Source organism: Panthera onca, chromosome E3 (genome assembly GCF_046562875.1).
Source record: "Panthera onca isolate mPanOnc1 chromosome E3, mPanOnc1 haplotype 2, whole genome shotgun sequence".
In the NCBI taxonomy this organism is placed as follows: domain Eukaryota; kingdom Metazoa; phylum Chordata; class Mammalia; order Carnivora; family Felidae; genus Panthera; species Panthera onca.
In genome coordinates, this window is record NC_138354.1 from 6,359,973 (window position 1) to 6,386,399 (window position 26,427).

The following is a 26,427-nucleotide window of genomic DNA, read 5'->3' on the forward strand; positions in this document are numbered from 1 at the left end:
GGATGGTCTCCAGCATGACCCGCTCGTTCTAACTCTGGTAGATTGCCTCCACCCGGACCAGGCTACCATCACCTTTCAGCCACACTAGAGCAACTGCCTCCCAATGGTTCTCCCTGCTTCTACCATTGCTCTATTCCAATCTGTTCAATACACAGAAGCCATGTGATCTCCTAAAGATGAGCATCTGATCATTTAATTCTCCCTGATTTAAAACCCTCTACTGGCTGCCTGCTGAGTTTAGAAGAAAACACAGTTCCTGTGATACCCATCCTGCGTGATCTGGCCCCAGCTCACTTCACCTGCAGCAACACTTTGAATTCCTATGTAAGCATCTAAGGATCTTCTCAGTCTGTTCTATCATTTCCACAGATTTTACCACCCACCCAATATTTTCTTGTTTATCTTCCTTTCCCTATTCCCAATCACGATGGGGTCACATGTGTCCTAGCTACGATTCCTCAGCCCTTTCACGATGTATGACATATAGTGAGTAGGTACTCAAATCTTTGAGGGTGGTGGGTGGTAGGTCACAAAGAGAGCTGGTCCCCAGTTAGAGGAGGTTATTCAAATCAGGCCACATTTTAACTTTCTACAAGGCAGCTGGGAATGACATTTCTTACAAGTGTGCAATGAACGTCCATCTGTTCCCAAGAATCCGGGATGAGCCAGACAACACTGGAGAGAAAACTGGATAAAGAAGACCAGAGTTGGGGTGCCTGGGTGGTTCAGTCTGTTAAGCGTCAGACTCTTGATTTTGGCTCAGGTCATGATCTCACAGTTCATGAGTTGGCCCTCCGTGCTGACAGTGGGGAGCCTGCTTGGGATTCTCTCTCTCTTTCCCTTTCTCTCTCCCTTCCCCACTCTCTCTCTCAAGAATAATTTTTTAAGTTGTTAAAAAAAAAAAAAGACCAGAGTCTATTGCCTCTATTCTTGAGCATACAACAGCTGGGAATAATTTGGCCAGGAAAGACTAATTCAGACACATCAGTTTGGATGGGACCGTGTAGGCAAGTAGAATTCCAGAAGTAGAGAGCCAAGAACGAGGTCTTAAGAAGAGAGATGAACTCCGTTTGAGAACAGAACGAGAACAGAGTCTCGATGACATTCCTGGTAGGGCCTAAAAGAAAGAACCAGCAAGGGACCAGGTAAAAAGAGTTTGAGTCAGAACAAAAGAATGATAGTGTCTGAGGCACAAGCTGTAACAGCAGCTACCAGGCCACCGAGGACAATTCCCTAAACACAGTGCCACCAGCCAGCCACAGCTTGAAAGAGCAAGCGGGCTAGGCCTCAAGCCAGAGAGTAATCATGTTCTAGACTTTCATCTACTTTTAAATAATCTCAAATTCTGCTCCATAAGAAAGAAGAGTTGCTTTTAAGGACCAAAAGAACAGAACATCCTTTTTTTTAAAGTAGGCTCTACACCGAACATAGGGCTTGAACTTACCACCCTGAGATCAAGAGTCACATGCTCTACTAAGCCAGCCAGCCAGCCACCCCTGGGACACCCTTTAAAACACCATCTCCAAAGAGTTTTGCTAGTCGGCTAGAGTAACCAGGGTCAAGACAGTTATCAGCTGGAAACAGATTTGTGTCAGAGCAAGGAGCTTTACATCTCCAAGAGATAAGGCACGTGGCATTTTATCAGTCTGGAGTAGAGTCGTATTAAGGGCTCAGTTCAGGGAGCAATGGCCAAAACATTTATTGCATGCCAGGAATGCCGGACACTCGGGATTAAATGAAGCAACATTAACAGGAAGGTGGAGAGAGCCCCATTTTACAGGTGGGGAAACGGTGTCAGAGGTCACTTCCCACAGAAGCCCAGAGTGCCCACAGCTGTGAAACATCAGAGCCAGGACTTCAGCCTCCATCTGACTCCCACGTCTGTGCTTCGGATCACTAAGCTCTGTAACGAGGTCTGAGGAGGAAGACAAGTCACTACCACGGGTGGCGCTCAACGCACGGGGGAGACGCTGGAAAATAGTAAAGCGTAGGTTTCAGCGAGGGAGGCCACTTCATTGCCACCTCATCCACTGTTCGTGGCCGACCAGCTCAGTCCAAGAGACCCTCTGAATGTGCATGAGGCCAGTTTGGTACAAGGGGATGAAATGCTTTTGTTTCGGGAGAGACCCAAGGCAGTTCCTGCTCCAGGACTATTGCCACGGGAACCACACATCCTTCTGCCACAGCCCGGAACGTGTGGCCACAAGAGAGCTTAGAAGTAGATCCAGGGGTTCAGGTGATCGCCACCTTCCTTCCAAGTCAAATATCAAGCAGAAGGCCGGTAGGAGATGCCCAAGCAGAAAAAGTTCTACTTCAGATGGAACAGGGTCCTTTCCCCTCCCCCACCCCCGGGGGCATCTCGAAGGAGCAGTTTGAAAGTCACGGATTTAGCCAAACCACTCATTTGGGGATAGTCAGCAAAGCAAAGCAAATTCTTCTGGCTTTCGCAAGTTTCTCTGGCCTCAGCTCCAAGTGTGCTCTCTTCCCCTCATGTTCCTATTTGTAGCGTCCAGAGAGCCATGACCCTGCCACCCTTTACCAGTCGCAGGAAAGAGCCCAGGCTCGGAGGTAGGCACAAGATCAAAGTCAGAACCTGTCTTCGTCAGTTCTCAGAGTTTGAGATCCAAAGAAAGCCAGATTAGCTATTTAGGCAAACATCACCAATGCAGAGGCTTTACTGACCCAACCTCTGGCCACCTCTGCTGCTCCCCACACACCAGGAGACTCCTACCCTGAGGGGCAGGTGGCAAGGGACCCTGACCAACCTCATGGTCTCCCAGGCTCCCAAGCTGCTCTTGACTTTTTGTTCCTTTTGGTGGAAAGAGAGACTAGGGGACTTCTAAGTCTTGTTGATGGCACGGAGTCACTTTCTCTGGTTGGGGCATTACAGGCCAATTTTTAAATACTTTTCTAGATCCAGCTGAGCTCTGACTGTTACCATCTTTCAGGAATTGAGAACGGTTTTCAATTAAGATCTAGATCATCCAAGAGTCAGCTTCTAGAAAGTATTTTTCAGATTTTTACACACATTCATGGTATAGAAAATTCCATACCTCAGAAATGGATTGAACATTAACTTCCATAACCTACCCCTCCTCCAAGTTAACCTTTAAAAATTCACAAGCGTACCAAGGGGCTAATTATAGAAGGGCTGTTTGATAGACACAGTTTGGCCACATGTTTCTCCACTTGCCTGTACTGTGGACTTTTTTTTTTTTTTTTAAGTAATCTCTACGCCCAACATGGGGTTCGAACTCACGACCCCAAGATCAAGAGTCACATGCTCTACTGACTGAGCCAGCCAGGCACCCCAACCGGGGGCATCTATTGACGTATATTCAGAACTGCATCACTAACAGCCACTTCTTTGAACAGTGGGATTTGTTTTAAGCTAAAACTACACATGGGGTTGGATCAAGGGTCATTCCCCGGGAAGGGCTGGGGTCACTGAGTGTGCATGGGTCCGAAAGCTCGCACAGCAGGGCCGGAGTACAGGGGTGAAGAAGCAACCATGGGGGCATGCAGGGCTGGGGGTGGGGTGCCACGGACACACGGACCCCAACTTGACACTCACAGGGGCTTACCAACGTAGGCAAAACGTGTCCAAACACTAAGCTTGGTGCAGGGAAACACACAGTCAGGTGTGCCTCCAAGGCTGGAAAGCAGAGGGCCCAGCAAGAAAGGAGGCGGGAGACCAGGTCCTCTTCCCGGTGGTCCTACTGTGAGGCTTGGGAAGGCTCTGGGAGGGGCAGAACCACCCTGGGAGTGATTCCTACAGGTGAACATGTCTTGGTGGGCATTTCAGGGAGAGGTTACACAGGCACACAGATCTATAGGCTGCCGTGTGGTCAGGTCCCACGCACCGTCAGCCCCAACATGGGCTCTGAAGAGTAAACAGACACCCAACAATGGTCACATCCTCCTCACCCACCCAGAGAGCAAGCCGAGCACCACTTAGCACAGTTTCTGTAAACCAAGGCTGAGTTCAACAGGAAGAGACCTGGCCTAGCCTCCCTGGGAGCCGTCCCTCTACGCAGGCCGCAGGCTTTTGCAGAGGGACAAGGCTGCAGCAGCCTTGCCCAATCCCCAAACAGGAGCAAGGTGTCCCGTCGATGCCCAGACAGAGGATTCCAGGAGGACACGGCCACACCCGGAACCCCCAGCGCCCACCCAGTCGTTACTCACCTAGAAAGGAAGCACAGCCTCCAGCCCCCCGTGGGCCTTAAATGCCCTCAGCAATCAGCAGGTGTTTCAGGGCACTTGGCCCTTCCCCACAGGGTTGGTTTCTGAGTCAAGTCAATGGATCTGGGCTTTGGATGTGCATTGGAACCACATGGGGAGCTCTGAGCAGCCTGCTGCCTGGGCCCCAGCCCTGAGGCGGATGGAGTTGGTCTAGGAGGAGGCCCCAGACTCCAGGTGCCTCTCACTTGGAGGCACCATGGACCTTCAGCCTCTGCAGCTGTGGCCTTTTGAGACCCTTATGAAGTATCCACAGAAAAGGGACAGGGTGGGGTGGGGATACCTCCCTCCAGGAAGGGGTTTGCATTCTGGGTGTTTAGGTATCTGGGATCTGGCTAGATTGGCCTCCTCCTAAAATGGGAGTATTAGGCTTAACACTGCTGTGGAACAGTTACCAAGTATTTATTCCCAAATCAGACTGGGAGATTGGGCGCTGGTGAGAATGGGGTTGGCTTTCGCATCAAAATGGAAATGGGAACAAAGTTTCACATGTTGATTCAACAAATATTTATTGAGTCCTCACTGTGTGGCAGACCCTGACGTGCAACGGTGAACAAGATGACCTGGCCCCCACCCTCCCATCAGAAGTAGACATGGGCCCTTCCCAGCAGAGTGGGAGCAGGACCACAATTGGGAACATAAGGCAAGGAAGATCAGGGAGGGTTTCCTGGAGGAGGTGATACCAGAACCAAATCCTCAGAAGAAGCAGGAGTTAGCAGGTAAAACACTGGGAGAAAAAGGCTCCAGGCAGAGGAAACAGCATAGGAAAAGGCACTGAGGCAAGAAAAATGGCTATGGTTCCCCTGGAAACAGGCCATTCAGGATTGCCAGAGGGGTGACAGGGTCAGGTGCCAGGGCAAAGGTGACCTGGTGTACAGGGGAGGGCTCCGTGGAGGTTGTCCGCTCTGGTCCAGGCAGTGAAGGCTGTGCTGTCTGAAGGGGACTTTAGTTTAGTTTAATTTAGTTTATTTAAGTTTATTTATTTATTTTTGAGAGAAAGTGAGAGAGCACAAGCAGGGGAGGGGCAGAGAGAGAGAGGGAGAGAGGGAATCCCAAGCAGGCTCCGTGCTGTCAGCACAGAGCCCAATATGGGGCTCGAACCCACAAACCGTGAGATCACGACCTGAGCTGAAATCAAGAGTTGGACACGTAAGCGACTGAGCCACCCAGGCGCCCCTTTAGTGTGTCATTTTAGAATATTCAGCTAGCCTCGGAGAGCTGACGAGGACTCTTTCTGGGGGCGGGGCTAGAGGGAGGAGGGGCATATGGGGGCGTGGCTGGTGGGGGTGGAGGTGGGAGGGTCTGACTCCAAGACCTCCTGGTTCCTGGAGGGGGAAGTATGGGGAGAAGCCAGGTTCTGAGTGAGTGAAGCCTGGAGCTTCAGGGTTGGACCCTCACACCCAGGTGCCTGGAGGCCACCGAAGTGCAGATGCAGCCAGTCGATTCAGGGCTGGAGCGGGACTTGGTGACCCACTGGATGTCGTGGTGGGTGACAATGACAGAGACACATAAGTTGATGTAGTTTCAAAGCGAGGTCGCTGGTGAGTAGTGGGCATTCGGGATGATTTACAGAAGGCCTGAACTTGTGGGATCCAAGGCTATCAGAGGGACGGTCCCAGGCCCCCTTGCTCTGCCCAAGGCATTTGAGATAACCCACCACTCTCCCTGCTCCAGAATCCCCCTCACATCCTTATCCCTGCTTTGGCCCGTGCCCCTTCCCCTTTGGGCTCTTCCACAGACACAGCTGGAGGGATCCCTGCAACATTTAGCTCAGGTTATACCAGTGCTCCCCAACATGCCTACAGATTGCCTATGAGGCCCTTCATGTGCTGCCTTGCCTCCCCCCCCACCCCGCCCCGTTCCACTCCTCCTGGCCTCACTCCCACTATTGTCCCTCTTCAGCCACCACGGCTTCCTCACTGCCAGTCAAATGCATCTGGCCAGTGCTGGCCTCAGGGCCTTTGCACCTGCTACTCCCTGTGCCTCCCTCACTTCCCTCAGGTCTTAGTTTTTAGAGACCATTCCTGGTCACCCTGTCTAAAATCAAACTTCACCTCAACACTGCATTCCCATCAGACTCCCTAGCAGCACTTGTTAACATTTAAATGCAGAACATTTACTTGTTTATTTTCCACCTCCTGCTCTGCCACCAGCCCCCAGAGCCCGGTGGTGCAATCTCTATGAGGGTGGGGGTGTTGTCTGTTTTACTCGCTGCTTTATCCCCACTGCCAGGAAGAGTCACCGCTCATTATACTTGTGGAATGCATGCGTGGGCATATGGGTCCCAGAGCCAGGCTCTCCCCCTGCCCCCACTGTGTTACAGGTGTCCCTCCTCCATCACTCAGAATGTACCCAGGATGTACAGTGGGCATGCTCAGTAACCTTCCCAAGCCAGGCATCGAGCCGGTGTCCTTTGAATAAATCGAATCAGCGTGCACACTGGTGCCCACAGTTGCTATGCGAAGGACTCAGAGAAGCAGGAGGAAAAGCAGTTTGGATGGACCCCGAGTCCTCAAATGGAAGTCACTTCATCCTCCCCTACACCTAAGCCCCAGTCATGAGTAACAGCCACATCATCCACCAGACTGGGAGCCTGACATCAGCCCCCCACTCCCCGTCTCCTTCCTCCATCAGCCCCGCCCTCCACTGAGCCCCGCTCCTTGGCCCTCCCGACCTCTGCTCTGCTGGCCATCAAGGGCCACTTGCCCACTGGTCTGGTGACACTTTCCTATAACACCTGTCCAACAAACTCGCACATTAAATTTTCAAGAGTGAATTACCCAGATGTATTTATTTACGTGGTTTTTTAAAAATTATTTTTTAATATTTATTTATTTCTGAGAGAAAGAGACAGTTCAAGTTGCAGAAGGGCAGGGAGAGGAAGACACAGAATCCAAAGCAGGCTCTAGGCTCTGAGCTGTCAGCACAGAGCCTGACGTGGGGATCGAACTCACAAACCATGAGATCACAACCTGAGTCAAAGTCAGATGCTTAACAGACTGAGCCACCCAGGCACCGCTACCTGGTTTGTTTAACCTGCCTTGACTCCTCTGATGTAGTAGGGATTACCAATTTGGTTTCACAGAGCAGGAAACTGAGGCTGCTGACATTGACTTGACTTGCCTGAGGTTACATGATGGGGGAAGGCCAGGTCTGTGTGGCCCCATGTTTGCCTCAGGGCTCTGACTTGTGTTGGGATGGTGCCTGACTTCCTTCCTCCCTCCCTCCTTCCTCCCTCCCTCCCTCCCTCCCTCCCTTCCTCCTCCTCCTCCCTCCTTCCTTCCTTCCTTCCTTCCTTCCTCCCTCTGTCCCTTTCTTCCTTCTGTCTTTTATGGTGGTAAGACACACATAACATAGAATTGACCATTTTGGGGGCGCCTGGGTGGCTCAGTCACCTGAACTCGCAGTTTGTGAGTTCAAGCCCCGCGTTGGGCTCTGCTGACAGTTCAGAGCCTGAAGCCTGCTTTGGATTCTGTGTCTCCCTCTTTCTCTGCCCCTCCCCCGCTTGCTCTCCGCATCTCTCTCTCTCTCTCTCTCTCTCTGAAAAATAAATTTAAAACATTAAAATTTCTTTTTTAAAAAATCCACCGTTTTGGGGCTCTTGGGTAGCTCAGTTGGTTGAGTGTCTGGCTCTTGATTTCAGCTTGTCATGATCTCACAGTTCGCAGGATTGAGCCCCATATCAGGCTCTGTGCTAAGCATGGAGCCTGCTTGGGATTCTCTCTCCCTCCCTCTCTGCCTCTCTCTCTCTTTTTTTCTCTCTCAAAAATCAATAAATAAACGTTTAAAAAAAAAAAGAAATACCTGGCATATGTTTCCTAATTTCTTAAAAAAAAAAATCGACCATTTTAACCACTTTTGAGTATACAGTTCGTGTATGAAGTACACTCACACTGCTGTGCAACCATCACTGCCCTCCATCCCCAGAACCTTTTCATCTTCCCAAACTGAAAGTGTGTCCCCATCAAACCCTAATTCCACAGCCCCCTCCCCCAGCGCTGGACACCTGACCTTCTACTTCCTGTCTCTAAGAGTTCGACTCCTCCAGGGACCTCATGTAAGTGGAATCGCACAATATTTGTCTTTTTGTTACTGGCTTAGTTACACTTAGCATAACGTCCTCAAGGTCCATCCATGTTTTAGCATGTGGCAGAATTTCCTTCCGACTTCTTTCTTTGAAACAGGAACACGTTTTTGGGGGGGTTTTGTTTTTTGTCTTTAGGAACATACTTTGTTAGTGTAGTATCGTTAATGCCGCTACACTGGCATCCCAAGGGTGGGCGGTGTGGGGCAGACGTCCTCCCAGACAGGAAGGAGTATTTATCACTGATGTCACATCTCTTATAATGGCCAAGGCAGGGGGGTAATAAAAGCAGACTGATTTCTAGTTAGTGCTCATCGTTGTCTCGAATCCTCTATGGTCAATGCATCGCCTTGTTGCCCGTGTTCCTGGCCACCTGCTCCCCCCACCCTCCCGGCGTGGTCATTCACTGGTTATTTATAAATTTCTAGTCATCATGTTATAATATAAAAGGAGTTTCAGAAAAAGAACTCCGGAATTGGGGAGTTGATGTAACAATTCCTCAGGGGATTTAGGAAAAGTTCTGTGATGGAAGTCAGTCTTTGGGAATCCACTGCTCCTGACAAACGCAGCTGTCAACATCCTTGGCCTCTGCATGTGAGAGTGTGTGTGTGTATGCGTGTGCGTCCACACACACATGTGTCAGAAAATCCCCCGGGGTCTAGGGAAATTTAACCCTCCAGGGTGATGACCCTTAGGAGCTAAGTTTAGATTCCTCGTAGGTGCTATTTGGCCTAGAAGCAGGAGATGAGGAAAAAGGGGATCTTAAGGAAAAAACAAGGCAGGCAGGGTGGGATACCGGAAAAGGAAACCAAAGGCTGATTCTTCATCAGGTCTGCAGGCTCTCTGGTAAAATCGGAACCTGAATTCCTCAATACAGTAGCTATTTCCTAAGAGTGTGTTCTGTTTAACGGCCTGGTCCAGCATCACTGCTCCCAAGTTTCCTCATCCACCCGATTACCCTAAGCATTTTCTTTTCTGGGAACGTGGGGGCAGTCTACCCAAGTTTCTTCTTGCAGGGCACCGGGGTGGCTCAGTTGGTTAAGCGTCTGACTCTTGGTTTCAGCTCAGGTCATGATCTCACGGTTCGTGAGTTTGGGCCCCGAGCTGGGCTCTGCGCTCACAACATGGAGTCTGCTTGGGATTTTTCACTCCCTCTCTCTCTGCCCCTCCTGGCTTGCTCTCGCTCTCCCTCAAAAAATAAATAAATACACATTAAAAAAAAAAAAAAAAAAGTTTCTTCTCTCTGGGACCTCTGATTAACAGAGGCACAGATCATGCCCAGAGTCCAGGGTCATGTGTGGCTTTCATCAGACACCATGTGACCCAGGAGCTGGGCTGTGGACAAGGCTCCACAGAGACCAGCTACTGGATACCCACCCTATGCTGGCTCTGCAAGGTGCAGGAGTGAATCAGAGTCCCTGCTGCCAAGGAACTTAGAACTCAGGGGGCGCCTGGGTGGCTCAGTCGGTTGAGCATCCAGCTTCGGCTCGGGTCATGATCTCACAGTTTGTGAGTTCGAGCCCCACGTCGGGCTCTGTGCTGACAGCTCAGAGCCTGGAGCCTGTTTCGGATTCTGTGTCTCCCTCTCTCTCTGCTCCTCCCCCACTCGTGCTCTGTCTCTCTGTCTCTCTCTCTCAAAAATAAAACATAAAAAAAAAAAAAAAGAACTCACCTGCCATCAGTTGAGCACCTGGACTCTAATAATCACACAAGACCTTTCCCTCTGTCATTAGCACCTCACCTTACAACTTTGTAAGATAGATATTATTATCATCCCAGATAACTAAGTGGGGTAGGTATTCAATGACAGCACTGTATGTCCAGCATAATGCTCCCACTCCCTGTGATGGCTCTGTGGAGGATATGCTGTCTTCACAGAGTGCAGGAAAATAAGGCTAAAGTTCACTCCAACCCAGTCCCTGGCTCCAGAGAGGGTACCCGCTGAATGGACAGATGGGTGATTGAATGGATAGATGGATGCAAGGATGATGGATGATGGATGGATGGATGGATGGATGACGGAGGGATGGTTGATGGATGAATGAGTGATGGATGAATGGATGATGGATTGATGATGGATTGATGATGGATGAAAAGATGATGGATTAATGGATTATGGATTATGGAAGAATGATGGGTAAATAATGGATGAATGGACGGATGAACGGATGATGGAGGAATGATGGATGGAAGGGTGATGCATGATGGATGAGTAGCTGATGGATGGATGGATGAATGAGTGGATGATAGATGACAGATGAGTGATAAATGAATAGATGATGGGTGGATGGATGGGTGGATGATGCATGAATGGATAATGGATGGATGGTTGGATGGATGGATGGATGATGGGTGAATGGATGATGAGTGGACAGATGATTGATGATAGATGGATGAATGGCTAATGGATGAGTGGATGATGGATGATGGATGGATGATGGAGGAATGGATGATGGAGGAATGATGGATGGATGGATAGATGATGGATGAATGGATGAATGAATGGGTGATGGATGAGAGAAGAATGGATGAGAGATTACCCAGCTGAGTTGGGGTTGGAGTTCCCCTGGGCTTTCCAGACACTGGACTTTATTCAACCTTGGGAGATTTATAGAAAGTAGAGAGACTCCTATGGAAAAATAAGAATAAATACTTCCTGACAAAGAGGAATGATTCCCTGGAGGATGAAAAGTTGGAAAGATTTTTGGATATTTTTTAAATAATGATATGAAAATGGCACTTTGGTGCCAAAAAAAATCAAATTGAGATATAAGTCTCAGTGTGGTATGAGAAAAAAAAAAAGTGTGCAGTGGGAAAAATTGATCTTCAGCAGCCTTGACCATCATATTTCTGGGATACCATAAAATTCACCATTAATTAGCAAATCTCCAGTTGGCTTGGAATCAGAGACTTTTTAGGCTGGGCTGACTTTGGAGAACTTTTTGTCCAGGTTCCAGCTTGTCTCTGTCCCAACTGCAAAGCGCTGTGTTCAGAAAAGCCTGTCTTAGGCCCTCCCTTTTGTTTCAGAGCCTGCAAGGAAGATTCCAGCAGTGGCCTGCTGGGGCTCACCCTTCCCTGACATGACCCTGCAGGATTCCAAGGGTCTCTGGGGCGAGGGGCTATTTCTGGGCCCAGGCTCTGTGTCCATGTTTGGTCTTCAAGAAGCACACTGTGAACTTTCCTCCACCTGCCAAGACTTCTCCCTGCAGCCCTCCTGGGAGGACACTGGGCCCCTTTCCTCCAAGGCGGCAAACAACAGCTGAGAATGCAGCTTCTGGCCCTTACCAGGAAGGACCCTCCAACCACTGCCCTGGGGCAGAAAACCGAAGGGAGCCTCTTGAGACACATCGACTGACATTTGTTTCTTTTTTTTCCCCCCTAAAAAATAATTCGAGATCCTAAAAATAGTCCTCATTGAAAAAACTCCAGGCAACGCTGATACGTTTAAAGAAGGTTTAACCAAAAAATCACCTGAAATTCTGCCTCCCAGGGCTAACCGGCATGATCATCTGGCTGAACATCCTTTCAAATAAACTCTTGGCACCTCTGTTCACACAGGTGCCATTTTGCAAAAATGGCTTCAAGCTATTCTATAATCTTTCTTTAAAAAAAACAACAACAAACCCAACAGTATGCAGTGGGCTTTGTTGAATGCCAGTGAATATGAATTTACATTGTCAGTTTAAAAAATATTTATTGTAAGGGCGCCTGGGTGGCTCAGTTGGTTAAGTGTCGTACTCTGGATCTCAGCTCAGGTCTTGATCTCAGGGTTGTGAGTTCAAGCCCCACGTTGGACTCCATGCCGGTCATGCAGCCTACTTAAAAAAAGAACATTCATTGTACCTTAATTTAACTTTGCTTACATGTACATAATTTATATTATTACTTGTATTCACTTTATTAACTAATCCCCTATGGATGGACATTTAAGTTGTTTCCAACGTTTTGTGGAAAGCCAGCTCAGAGCTGCCTGAGGAAGAGGGGAGGGAGAGGAGGAAAGGAGGAAAGGAGGAAGGGAGAAGGGAGGGAAGAAGGAAGGATGACCCTTGAGCTTCTAAAGAGGGCTGAGGCGGGAGCCTGGGGCTGGGCGGTGCCTGAGGAGAGGCAGCTCTGGGTCTAAGGCTGGAGGTAAATGCCAGAAGCCTCAGGCCTGTATCAGTGGCTTTTCCAGATCAGAGGATTCCAGAGCCTGAATCACTCTAGGGCTGTGGGTCCAGCCCCATCAGCCTAACAATAACCACACACTCAAACTGTGTGGAATGTGGAGCTGGAACCGAGAGATGGCAATGAGATGCACCCCTTAGGGGGCAGGGATCAGGCTGCTAAGGACACAAACCCTGCAGATACCTGCAGAAGCAGGCTGAGGAACACGGAGGCATTATAAATATATTCCAATTCCGTTCCGTCTCCTCCCAACTCCAGCCCCAAACCAGGCTATCAGAACTCACGGCTCCAACCCTTGACCTTGCTCAGAGGAGCCCAACATCCTCCATGGAAGCATCACAGGAGATAAGCAGAATTAGATGGAAGTAGAATCTCTTGGCGTCTCCATCCTGTGTCATTTGGGGAGACCCTTAATGGGTAGGTAGTGTATTCCCACTTGAAAGCATTTTCAAGACAAGCCAGAGGCTAAGAGAAAATATTTACAGAATACATATCCAACAATGCTTTTGTATCTAGAATATATAAAGAATTCTTCTTTTTTTAATGTTTATTTATTTGAGAGAGAGAGAGATAGACAGACAGACAGACAGAGCACCAGCAGGGGAGGGGCAGAGAGAAAGGGAGACACAGAATCTGAAGCAGGCTCCAGGCTCTGAGCTGTCAGCACAGAGCCTGATACGGGGCTCGAACCCATGAACCATGAGATCATGACCTGAGCCGAAGTCGGACCCTCAACTAAGCCACCCAGGCACCTCAATATATAAAGAATTCTTAAAATTCAATATAAAACAAACAAACAAAACATGGGCAAAAGATCTGAATGGATACCTCACCAAAGAAGATATGTGGGTAGTAAATAAGCATGTGAAAATATGTTCAACATCAGGGGCACCTAGGTGACTCAGTTGGTTAAGTGACTAACTTCAGCTCAGATCATGATCTTACCATTTGTGAGTTTGAGCCCCACATCGGGGTCTCTGCTGTCAGTGCAAAGCCTGCTTCAGATTTTCTGTCTCCCTCTCTCTCTCTCTCTCTCTGCCCCTCTCCACATTCTCTCTCTCAAAAATAAATATTAAAAAAAAAGAGAGAAAGAAAATATGCTCAACACCATTCATTGGTGATGATTAGTTAAAAGTTTAAGAAAGCATTTTCAAGTCCATAATCCCACTTGATCATTTCATCAATTCTGTGAGATTAATAGTCATTATTATTATTATTATTATTATTCCCATTTCATAGTGGAAAAAATAATGGCTCATGGAGCTTAAGTGACCTGCCCAAGGACAGAACTGAGACTCAAAGCCATGGAACTCTTTCCACTTGGGAGTTTTCTGCGATCTAAGAATGTTCTAGAAGCAAGCACTTAGTATCTGATTGGATAAGGTCACACTTTTCATTTCAAGCAGGGAGAGAAAACCACGCCAGACCCACATACCCCCCACCTTCATGGATAGACAGGCTGACCTTGTAAGCCTAAGTAAGACTTAGAACAGGGCCTTCCCCTCTGGGTGCCTAGGAACATATGGAGCAAGTGACTGTTGAATGTCCAATAGCACAGCCTCTCTTAGGCTGGAACACCTACCATGTGGACCTTCCACAGCTGGCTCTTTGCTTCATAGAAAGGGGACCTGTTCCAGGAGCAGTTGGTTCCCAGCCCAGGGCCTGGCACACACGGGAGGAAATCTGTAGCTTTGACTTCCTGGTCCTGGATCTGGACAAGGGTCTGATTTTCTTCAACATACCTTGACTGAGAACTCGGTTGCACCTGAGTTTCTGGGTCCTGGTCCTGGCACTGGGGGCAGCAGGGGGGAGGCCTCATAGGGCACTGAGGTTGGGGGTCCTCAGGCAGAAGGAACAGTGGGCACAGGGTTGATCAGGTGCCATTCTTCCACCTTTATCTGCTGTATCTCCTCTGCCCTCCCCAGTCCGTCTCCCATTATAGCACTTAGTACCGTGTTTTCGCACCAGAGGCCAAGGGGCAACAGTGCAAAGCCCTCGAAGGCAGAGAAAGTATCTAACTAATTGTCTATCATTGCTAGGGTAGAGCAAAGAACTTAGCCCAGAGCTCACAGAACTGGCAGAAGGAAGGAAGGCGGGGGAGAGGTTGACGCATAAGGGCCAACGGCCCTATTTCCTAAGCCAGCCCTTTGGGGGCAGGGCCCAGCTCTTTGTGTGTCTAAGTCCAAGGGTTTCTGGATGTAGATGCCAAGAATAATTCCTATCTCAGCTGCCACCCGAACACAGTATTGTGCTTCGAGTCATTGTTCCCACCATATGGTTCCAGCTTTCATTCATACAACAAATATTTATCGATCATCTCATAGATGCCAGGTACTGTACATCTATGAACTCACTTAATTCTTAGAACAAACCTCTTTAGTAATTGCCACTACCATCCCCATTTTACAGACAAGAAAATGGAGGCTTGGAGAGGTCACAGAGCTAGTAAGGGGCACTCTCAGAAAATCTGGTTTTAGAGTCCTGTTTTTGACCAGCATACTCTACTGCCTTCCAGGCCAAGTCTCTGCCCTCACCACACTTACATTCTATGAGAGAAAGAGCCCAGAAATCATCTAATGGATCCAAAATGCCCTCTTGAGAGTGATAAGTGCTAGAAAGAAAAATAAAGCCGTGTCTCAGACGCTGACTCACTGTGTGTCTTTGGGCAAATTGCCTCACCTCTCTGAGTCTCTGTCTTTTTCATCTGCTAAAAGCAGGACCTTACTCATCTGCCCCACCCACCTGCCCAGGTCTTTGGAAAGATCCAAATGAGCTAATGGACACAGGAGCCCTTTGTCTTAATCGAATCGATAACAACCCATGACTCCAGGGAAATTTTTTCCCCTAGGGGATCTAAGTCAGCTTGCTTTCTATAGAAAGGCATAACCAAACTTCCCCCATATATCTTTATGAGCCAGATAATTCCAAGTCCAGTGCTATTCTTACTGTATTTCTAAAAGCAGAGAGCATCGCGTGTCCCCACCTACTCTTGGGAGGTACTAGTCACCTGACAGTTGCTTCGGGGGCCCTCCCCCAACCAAGCACTCTTACTGAAATGGAACTTTCTGGAACACTGACCACTAAAAAGGTCCCCAGTGAGAAGCTCAAACCATGAGAGACCAAGGGGCAGGTGCTAGATACCCTATGGTTGCTCCAGATCCGTTTGCCACCTTGCCTCATGTTGCAGGAGGCTGACCTCCCCCAGCTGCCTCCCCAAGTCCCTGCTCTCTGGCTTCTGGTTGGGTGGGTCTGGTTGAGCAGTAGCCGGGCCTCTGAGGACCTCACTTTTCCCACAACCATATCTGGGGGGTGGTGGCTTTCTCGATGTCTCTCTACACACTGTCAGTTCCCCTTAACCCTGGCCCACCTTAGCCAGTAGTCTCTCTATTAAACCCCAGGCTGAGTGTGCAGTGTGCTCTCCCCTGCTGGGGCCTGGACTGAACAGTAAGAGACTGTAGGAATAAGCTGGAAGCATCCCTGCTTTGGTTGGGGCATTCCAAGGATGCACTCCAGGCCCCGGCTCCCCGCCACCAGCCCCCCGCTACCAGCCCCTCGCAGCCTCTCCTGGATAACTATCTTCAAAGGCCCCGGGGGAGGGTGGGACGTGGGGAGGCCTCGTCCCTTGCTCCACCCAAAGATGGTCCACTTACATATGTTGACAAACCAGACTTCTGTACAAAGATCTGCCAATTCAAAGTTCTGCCACTGGGCACCTGGGTAGCTTAGTCAGTTGAGCGTCAGACTCTTGGTGTCGGCTCAGGTCATGATCCCACAGCTTCGTGGGTTCCAGCCAGTGCAGAGCCTGCTTGGGATTCATTCTCTCTCTCTCTCTCTCTCTCTCTCTCTCCTCTCTCTGCCCCTCCCCCACTTGCACTGTCTCTGTCTCTTCAAATAAATAAACTTAAACAACAAAGTTCTAAAGAAATTGAAAACAACTCTGTCAGGTGATCAGAATTTGGTTGGAATGGCACCTCAGCAACATCAATAACAGCCATGCTTGGAGGTGTCTCAGCCAAACTCTTATTTTACCTTTGGGATAACTGAGGCCCAGCATGGGAGAAGGGTGTCAAGTATTCGGGCAGACCAGGTGCTAATAAAGTTTCCATGTCATAATTGCTTATTAATACAATTCTTCATTGATGGATTCTAGTTTTCAGAACACAATAACAACATCACAGGAATCAGCTGATAAAAGGGAAGTGTCTGCAAACTGTTAAAATGTACTAAATTAAAAGTTATTTGATTACCGGGGCACTTGGGTGGCTCAGTCATTTGGGTGTCCTACTTCAGCTCAGGTCATGATCTCACAGTTCGTGGGTTCAGGCCCCACGTCGGGCTCTGTGCTGACAGCTCAGAGCCTCGAGCCCACTTCCAATTCTGTGTCTCCCTCTCTCTCTGCCCCTCCCCCCGCTTTCTCTCTCTCAAAAATAAATAAACATTAAAAACATTGAAAAAAAAAAGTTCTTTGATTACCACAGTAATGTAGCTTCTTCACAGGCCCAAACCCAGAGAAACAAAAAAGGAAATCAGTTCTGTGCTCAAGTAGGTTCCTTTTTCCTTTAAGAGTGAATTAAGGCATCTACAACCTAAATATAAAATCTAAAACCATACAACTCTTAGAAGAAAACATAGGGGCAAATCTTCATAACCTTGAATTTGGCAGTAGCTTCTTAAATATGAGGCCAGAAGCACACTCAACAAAAGAAAAAAAATAGATAAACTGGACTTTGTTAAAATTAACTTTCGTACATCAAAGGGCATTGTCAAGACATTGATCAAGCCTACAGAATGGGAGAAAATATTTGCAAATCATATATTTGATAAAGATCTAGTATCTAAAAATATATAAAGAGCTCTTATGACTCAACAACAGATAAGACAAATAACCCAATTAAAAATGAGCAAATGACTTGAATAGACATTTTTCCGAAGATATGCAAATGACCAAAAAGCACATGAAAAGATGCTCAACATCATTGGTCATTAGGGAAATATAGATAAAAACCACAGTGAGATACCACTTCACACCCACTAGGATGACCATAATTAAAAACAAAACAAAACAAACAAACAACAACAACAAAAAAGGAAAATAACAAGTGTTGGTGAGGATACAGAGAAGGTAAAATGATTCAGTCACTGTGGAAACAGGTGGTTCCTCAAAAAACTGAACACAGAATTACCAAACAATCCAGCAATTCTATTCCTAGGTAAATATGTATTTAATTTTTTAAATTAGTTTATTTCTGAGAGAGAGGGAGGGAGGGAGGGAGAGGAAAGGGCAGAGAGAGGGGGAGAGAATCCCAACCATGCTCTGCACTCAGCGTAGAGTCCAAAAAGGGGCTCAATCTCATGAACCGCGAGATCACCACCTGCGCCGAAATCAAGAGTCAGATGCTTAACCTACTGAGCCACCCGAGTGGCTCCTAGATAGATATTTTTTTTTTTTAATTTTTTTTTTCAACGTTTTTTATTTATTTTGGGGACAGTGAGAGACAGAGCGTGAACGGGGGAGGGGCAGAGAGAGAGGGAGACACAGAATCGGAAACAGGCTCCAGGCTCCGAGCCATCAGCCCAGAGCCTGACGTGGGGCTCGAACTCACGGACCGCGAGATCGTGACCTGGCTGAAGTCGGACGCTTAACCGACTGCGCCACCCAGGCGCCCCTGATAGATATATTTTTAAAAAACCGAAAACAGGCACTCAGACAAATAAATGTAACTATGTTCATAGCAGCACAATTCACAATAGCCAAAAGGTGAGAACAATCCAAATGTCCACCAATGGGTGAATGGATAAAGTATGGCAGATGCATACAATGGAATACTGTTCAGCCACAGAAAGGAGTCAAGTACTGATGTCTGCAACAAGGAGGGTGAACTTTGAAAACATGATGCTAAATGAAAGAGGCTAAGCCCAAGAGGTCACATGCCGCATGATTCCATTCACATGAAATACCAAGAATAGGTGAAACCACAAAGACAGAAAACAGCCTGGTGGTTGCCAGGGTTGGGGAGAGGCTGTTTAAAGGCTCCCAGGTTTCCTCAGGGGCTGATGAAAATGTTTTGAAACTAGACAGAGGTGGCGGTTGCACAACATGGTGAATGTACTCAATGCCATTGAGTTACTCGCTTAAAATGGTTACTTTTATGTTCTATTAATTTTTCTCAATTCGAAAAACAGTGACTGGGGGTGGAGAGAAGGGTGATGGCAGATGCCAGGAAGAAAGACCTCCAGACGCATGTTGCTTCCAGACTCAGAGACCATCTCTGACCTGGAGAAGGGTACAAAAGTCACTTAGAGTCCATTCTTCCCACTTTACAGGTGGGAAAGGCAAGCCCAGTGAGGGCAATGACCTACTCAAGGTCACTAAGTGCATGAGAAGCCACGGAGGAACTGGGGACCACCGGGCTTTAGGACTCAAAGCTGGAGTCACATCATGATATCTCTGCTGGCCATGGTGGGCTGGAGGGGGCCTGTGGCCGTGAGCAAATGAGTGAAGTCCAAGCTCACATCGGCCTTCCAGGCTAATCATCAACCAGTTGGTTATCTGGGCTCATCCATGCCAAAGGCTTCAGATGACTCAACCCGGGTCTTCCTCCTTGAGAGTCGGCTCCCTCCATGAGCAGATTCCCAGCTTTAAGTGGAAAACACATTAGCCAGCTGTTCTATTTCTGCCCACCGCCCGCACCCCTGGGCTGAGGTCATCAGGTTCCCCACAAGGGCAATGGGAGGAAGGAGGATGTCCTAAAATTACAGCATTCACTGATCCCCCCTGAGGGACCCGGGAGCATTCAGTCAAACGCTGGAAGGTGAAGCCAGCTGAGCCACCAGAGCCCTGAGGGGGTTCTTTTCTTTTTTAAGGTTTTGCTGGCTCAGACCTGTTGGGCAGGTATAAAAGAGAATGGCCAGCCTCTGCTGGGCACCCAGTCTCTTCCAGTGCTGTCTCAGGTGGGTACCATGGGGGATGCGGGGGGAGATGGGAAAGGGGGAGGTGCGGGCTGCGGAGGGGCCACCTGAGGAAAGTGGGTGTAATGATGAGAGACTGGCAAAGGGGGATCAGGAGATGAGCATTTTTTGAGCACTGGTCTGCCCCAGGGGCTGCAGAGGGAGCACCTCCTTCAGTGTTCCAGGGGACGTGAGGGTGAGGAGGCAGCTGCCGGGGGGCTCATGCCACATTCCACAGCGAGACAGGAGCCATGGGATTTGAACCTGGATCAGTCCCGTTCACTGTACCACCTGCCTTCCCTGCTCAGGGGTGGGGGAGGAAGAAGGTGCTGGGTTCATGTCGGGCTCAACCCCAGCCCTGTCCTTCTGTCCTTCCCACCCTCTGTAATGCATCTCTGCTCCCCCTCTCCCCTCCAGGACCCTTTCAGCCTCTGCATTCCTTGAGCTGAGTGTTTTCTATGTGCTTCATGATTTTAAAAAATGGGTCTTAGGGGCATCAGGTTGGCTCAGTCAGAAGAGCATGCAACTCTTGATCTTGGGATTGTGAGTTTGAGGCTCACATTGGGTGCAGAAATTACTTAAAAAATAAAAAAACCTAAAAAAAATTTTTTTTTAATTAAAAAAAAAAAAGACAGAAAAAGTGGGCTTAGTTATCAAGGATGCCTGGAAAGGGCTGTTGTCTGGGGGGACAGGAGTAGCTTGAATGTGCAGGGGGTGCCTGGGAGGTGAGCTCACAACTGAGCAAGAGGCTGGTAGCCACTGAGGGGGTGAGTGGTGTCCAAGGCCTGTACAGTCCTTGGGGCAGTGCCTGGTTCCAGGGGTCTGTGCCCCGGGCCACCAGGCCAGGACAATAGCCACGATATCTCAGCTTGTGGTTCATGGTAAAACCATGAAGGGTACACACACGTGCACGCTCACACACACACACACACACACACAGCCTCACTGGAATAAACAAAGGAGAATTTCTGGCCCTTCCTCCCAGATTAGAGCAATTTTAAAAGGCACACAGTCCTAGTCTTAAAAGTGGTTCTGTTTTAACAACAAGTCTAATGAATTTTAATCTGACTTTGCTGATACTTGCAATTTCTTTTCATGTGGATTTTGGTCTCATTTCCCTGGTGACTTCCATCTGTGTTAAACAGAAGCAGGAAAATGAGGCAGCAAAAAGACAAAGCAATTGAGCCATCGGGGACAACAAATAACAAATGGAAGTCTATGTCGCACAATCCTCTCTTCCAGAAAGGGGGTGGGGGAGGCCCAAGGCAGCCACTGAACTGCCCAAGGTGACTTGTGGCAGAGCCCAGGGGGACCCAAGTGTCTTGGGTGCTGGACAAACTGCTGGAAGATATCAGGGACACAGAGGACTCTCAGCCCAGTGCTCCCCTGGATGGGACAGGACAGGTTAGGCAGGCTCTCTCCCTAGGCTCAGGGATCTTCAGTGGGAAAACAATTCCATCCTGACTTTCACATCCTTTGACTGAAATGTATCATCCCTTCCCCTTTATATTCTCAGTCACCCACACTTATGACTTTGTCAGCAATGGAAATCACTGCTATTTTCATATCGCGGTACAATTGATGCAGAGAGCTCGAAAGACTGTCAGTTTCCATTGTTGCTTCAGAAATACAGTGGTTGTCAGAGCTGCGGTCAGATCGTGTAATTTGATGCATTAGTGAAGGATTACGTGGATTGCCGTATCACGCGTTGTTTACTATTTTGCTAATTATATTTTCATACCGTTTGTTTCCTTGGTGACCCTATGCATTTTACTACCTGAATTTAAAAGTGTGTCCAGTGGGAACACAGACATCAACGTCTGGCACAGGAGGCCCACCCTGCTGGCCTCATTATTTCCTGTGAAAGGGACCCACTTTGGGCTTGGGGAACCCAGGCTGCAAGCAGAACTCTCTAAGCTGGGCCCACAGAGAGGTGAGACTAGAAGGAAGTATCTGGCTTCACCGCCACCTCTTGCCTATCCTGGGTCAGCCACTTTTGGAAACACCAGGGCCCCAGACAGGAAAAGCTGGAGCTGCCTGGAGGATAGCTCTGTGCAGCAGGGGCCTGGGAGGCACAGTCCTGAGACCCTTCCATCTCCAGCTGGTTTATTTAGAGCTGGAGGCCATACTCAGCCTGGAGAACAGTGTTGCCTGTCAGAACCACACCCCTTCCCAAACTTTCAAGAAGGTTCTTCCCCTTCAAGACAAATTGGGATGCCCTGACTTCTCTCTTTGCTACCAGGAGTCCCCAGTTCTCCTCCCTCCTGATGGTTTGGTGAAATTGTCTAGATTTGGAGACCAAGAGGCCCCCACTTGACCCTAGGCTGGCCTTGTCTTAAGAGAGGTAATCATTGAATCTGGGCAATTATTCTGAACCGAGTGTTTGCTTAGCATCTGGTGAAGCCTGTAGACTTCAGTTCACATTAGTGTTTTACAATACATTTAGAAAAAAAAAAAAAAAAACTACATAGGGTTACAAAGGAAACCCAATTGTATTAAAATACAGTTATCAAAATATTTAAAAGTCAATTTGTGATATAGTAATTAAAAGTACACTTCTGCATAAGTAGACTTAAATAGCAACTAACCGAGGGTCTAATAAAACCATAATTTCAAAGTTGAAATGAGGGTAAATACTATTTTGAGATGTCTGCAACCACGCTAAAATGAAAGGAGACTAGCTGTGCTTTCTGTTGGGGACAAACCCGACAGAAACTGTGTGACTGTGGTACTAATGTGGCTTGTGGCCTCTACTCATACCTTAAGGGAAAGCGGAAACCAAGTAGTTATTGTTTTCCTGTCCCAATTTCATGGTTGAAATCCTTACTTTAAAAATTTTAAGGCTCTCATCTTCTCCTCCATAAAATGAGCTTCCTGATCCCTACCTCACAGCCCCAGTGTGAGGGGCATATGAGAGAGGCAGATACAGAAGTGTTTTGTGGTTGGTGGGGGGTAAGCAACTCTGTGGAGTTATTACCTCATTTCTTACTCTCAATTATTAAGACTTAATGGCACCAGGGCCCCTGGGTGGTTCAGTTGGTTAGGCGTCTGACTCTTGATTTTGGCTCATGTCACGATCTCACAGTTTGTGAGATCAAGTGAGTGAGATCAAGATCACACTCTCTTTCTCTCAAAATAAATAAACATTATAAAAAATTTTTGATATTTATTTATTTTTGAGAGAGATTGACAGAACGCAAGCAGGGGAGGGGTAGAGAGAATGGGAGACACAGAATCCCAAGCAGGCTCCAGGCTCTGAGCTGACAACACAGAGCCAGATGTGGGGCTTGAACTCATGAGCTATGAGATCATGACCTGAGACGAAGTCAGACACTTAACTGACTGAGCCACCCAGGCACCCCATCAAAATAAAAAAAATAAATAAAAATTAAAAAACCTAATGGCAGCAAGACACCCAAAGTGACATGAGAGAAGCAGCCCCATCTCTCAGGGCACTCGTTCCAGCCTACACATGAGCCTTGGCAAAGTGTCCTTGCTTTTCCTACAGCACCCTGGGAAGTCCTGGTTCCCTCCCTCGGTTCCTTCCTGCTCCTCCCTTAGCCAAGCCGCGATGCCTGGTGGATACAAAGGTGAATGTGGGGACGATGTGGACCCGATGCCCTTCCTGGCACCTCCCGAAAAGGAGAGGATAGAAGCCATGAACAAGCCCTATGACATCAAGAGGTCCTGCTGGGTCAAAGACGAGAAGGAGGGCTTCATCGCTGGTGAGATCCAGTCTGAACAGGGTGACCAGGTCACCGTAAAGACTGTCAACAACCAGGTGAGTGAGGAATAATCTCCAGGATGAAACTTTGGGAGTGGCAGACACCCAGGTGCTGCCGTCCATGCTTCTGCTCAAGAGGCAGAGTAGAAAGAAGAGTAGATATGCCTCTTGGGTCCTCTGTGCCGGGTACAAGTTCAGACTCAACTGCACTCAGACTGTGGCCCTGGGCAAGACACTTGCCCTCTCTGAGCTTTGACTCTCTCCCAATAGAGACTCCAACATGGTAGGGCACATGGAAGTACTTTATATGTTGCAATAGTCCATTTGTGCACCAGATCGTCAAGGGAGTTACTTACCTTCAAAGTCCCAAACGGTTTTCAAGTGAAGGAGTGAGGGGAAGCCATCAGCAGGTGCACTATGTGCCCGTGATGGCTTGAGGAGTGTGGGACAGGCCCAGAACACCCTGGCTGGCCCTGGGGGCTCTCCAGCTGTGTGAGCATAGATGGTGGCTTCAGATCCCCTTGCTGCATGGTGGCAGTGTGCTGGAGCTGGTTTGTCCTAGCTTGTGAGGACACAATGCTAAAACTCCAGGGGCTTTGCAGCTGCATATTAAACATTTAGCAGCTTGATATCAACTATGGCAGATGTATTTACACCATGGGAATTGACAAATGGTATAAATCAGGGATTTCTCCCCATCCCCACCCCCTGTATAGCTGGTTTACCAATACACCACTCTCTCTGCTGTGTATGACATCACGGTCTCTCACAGTATCTCACTGTGTCTGACTGTGGGAGTGACTTGAGAGAATGGAAAGTTTGGTTAATTAAACACCTACCCTGCAGCAGACTCCCGGTGAGGCGCTGGACATTTTGTTTAATCCTTTCAAGAATCTTACGTAGTAGGATTTTAGGAGTTGCTATTTTGCAAAGATCAAGGAAACCCTAGGTAACTTGCCCATAGTCACAAAGACAGCAAATGATGAACTCAGATTCAAGCCTAGCTGTATCTGGCTCGAACACCCGTATGCCCCCACATCACCACATCACCTCTCCATGGTGGGCTATGCAGCAGGAGCGTGAGGCGGTCTTTGGTCACGGTCGGGAATACATGAGACCAGAGACCTTGTGTGATCACAACTTGTGGCATCTGAGCCTCGTGCTTTGTTTTGCTTCCAGGGGAGTGCAGGAGGGAGATGAGGCCATTGCTGGGTTCAAGCGAGTTGGAACATGAAAGTCCAGCTCACTTCTCCAGAGAACCTACTTTTCAGCAGGGCAGAGCATTGCAGTGTTATAAGGAGAGTGTGGAGCCCCGGAGGCCCCTGTCTAGATACACGTTAAGGACAGCACGTAACTTCTGTGTGAATCCGCAAGTTTGGGACAGAAAGACTGACTCACCTGGCTTCTGAGATCAAGGCAAAGGCCTCTGTCCTGTGCTGGAGCTGAGAGAGAAGTGTCTGCCTGAGGGCGAGGCCCAGAGATCTGGGAACTCCGGGGAAATAGACTCTGAATAGAACCCAGCTTGATTTACTAGGGGGCGTGGTGACCATTAGTGGGTAGATTTTCCAGAACTGTCAAGGTTTCAAATTATCTGCCTATTGGACTCATAAATTATTAAAAGTCCCAGAAAGCCCAGTATGTATTCAAGCCTCCCACGTCAGGCTGTAGGCAGCTCAAAGATGTTTGTTTTCTGGATCACATGTCTTGAGCTTCGGTCCCAGAGGCTGGAACTTAAGAGCTGCTGCTAGTTTTCATTTACAGATTAAGAAATTGGGGCACGGAGGGGGGACGGGATTTGCCTGCCATGCACAGGCACTCCAGACTCCCAACCCTGTGCTATCCTCAACCTGACACATGTACTGCTCAGCACTCATTGTTGTCTTTTTTTTTTTTTTTTTGTCTTGTCTTGTTTGCTTGCTTGCTTTCAATTTTATCTTTCAAAGTGGCTTGGTGGATTGGTAGGAGCAGGGAAATGTCTTTTTCTTTTCTTTTTCTTTTTTTTTTAATGAAAAAGTTCACTTTTATGTGGATCCTGAGAAACTTAACAGAAACCCATGGAGGAGGGGAAGGAAAAAAAAAAAAAAAAAAAGAGGTTAGAGTGGGAGAGAGCCAAAGCATAAGAGACTCTTAAAAACTGAGAACAAACTGAGGGTTGATGGGGGGTGGGAGGGAACAAACTGAGGGTGGGTGATGGGTATTGAGGAGGGCACCTTTTGGGATGAGCACTGGGTGTTGTATGGAAACCAATTTGACAATAAATTTCATATATTGGAAAAAAAAAAAAAAGTTCACTGCTGTTTAGAAACCACCACCAATTCTCAAGGCAGAGATCCAAGAATCACATCTCTGCAAAGTGTCCCTGGGATCAAAGAGCAAGTTCTGATCAGCTACCAGAATGGACTTGGTGGGAAGAGAAGCAGAGCCCAGAGGTGCTCTGAATTTAGGAATGGGACTTGATAGCTCATAAGGTATTTTAGACGCTTCCCACTTATGTTAATATAATTCTCACAGCAACCAGCTGAGGAAGCTTCTGTCATCCCTATTTCATAGGGGAGGCAGTTAGGGCTCATATGGCCTTGGAGGTCCCTCCTCAGCCCAGGCTGTACAGTGATGGCTGGACCAGGAGTTGGGCGCAATGGTCACCTGACTCTAGCTCCTTCCAGGATACCAGAGAGTATGGGGTACGTTGTGCCAGAAGCCCATATGGCTGTTGACAGTACTATTTCCTAATTCCTGCTGTGTCTTGACACTCCCCTCACCCAGACTGTCACTGTGAAGAAGGATGATGTCCAGCAGATGAACCCGCCCAAATTCTACCAAGCCAACGACATGGCGGACATGACTTTCTTGAATGAGGCCAGTGTCCTGAACAACCTGCGCCAACGCTACACCAACATGAGGATCTATGTGAGTGTCTGGGGCTGGGGTTGGGGATGAGGGGTGACTGCGGATCTTCTGCCCCTCTCCTGATGGGAAGGGCACAGCTGCTCCTCTACCTTCCCAGCAACCAAAACACAGTATGGCTCAGACAAGGGCACAGGGACCATGCTTTTGACACGTTAGAACTTCCACTCCAAGCCTTCAATGTCTCCGTGACGGTGCCATCTCATGGGCAGCTTAAATACCTTTTGCTGAGGTTGTTATCCAGAAGTCTTCCTCCCCACCACACCCCTGCAAACTCTCCAATCAAAACATCATTTTCCCCCCTGATGACTTCACACAGCCTTGTTAGATGTCACCCTTGGTCCGTCCGTCCGTCTATCCATCC

General features: G+C 48.3%; 1 protein-coding gene across 1 annotated transcript in view; it reads left to right on the plus strand.

The window, feature by feature from the left end:
- The first annotated feature begins 23,006 nt into the window (after positions 1-23,006).
- Positions 23,007-26,427, plus strand: part of MYH16 (myosin heavy chain 16) — a 61,684-nt gene continuing 58,263 nt past the window's right edge. The window contains exons 1-2 of the mRNA XM_078440442.2: positions 23,007-23,216; positions 25,923-26,066. Of these exons, the coding sequence (XP_078296568.1) occupies positions 23,007-23,216; positions 25,923-26,066 (354 nt within the window). The remainder of the gene's footprint in view (positions 23,217-25,922; positions 26,067-26,427) is intronic.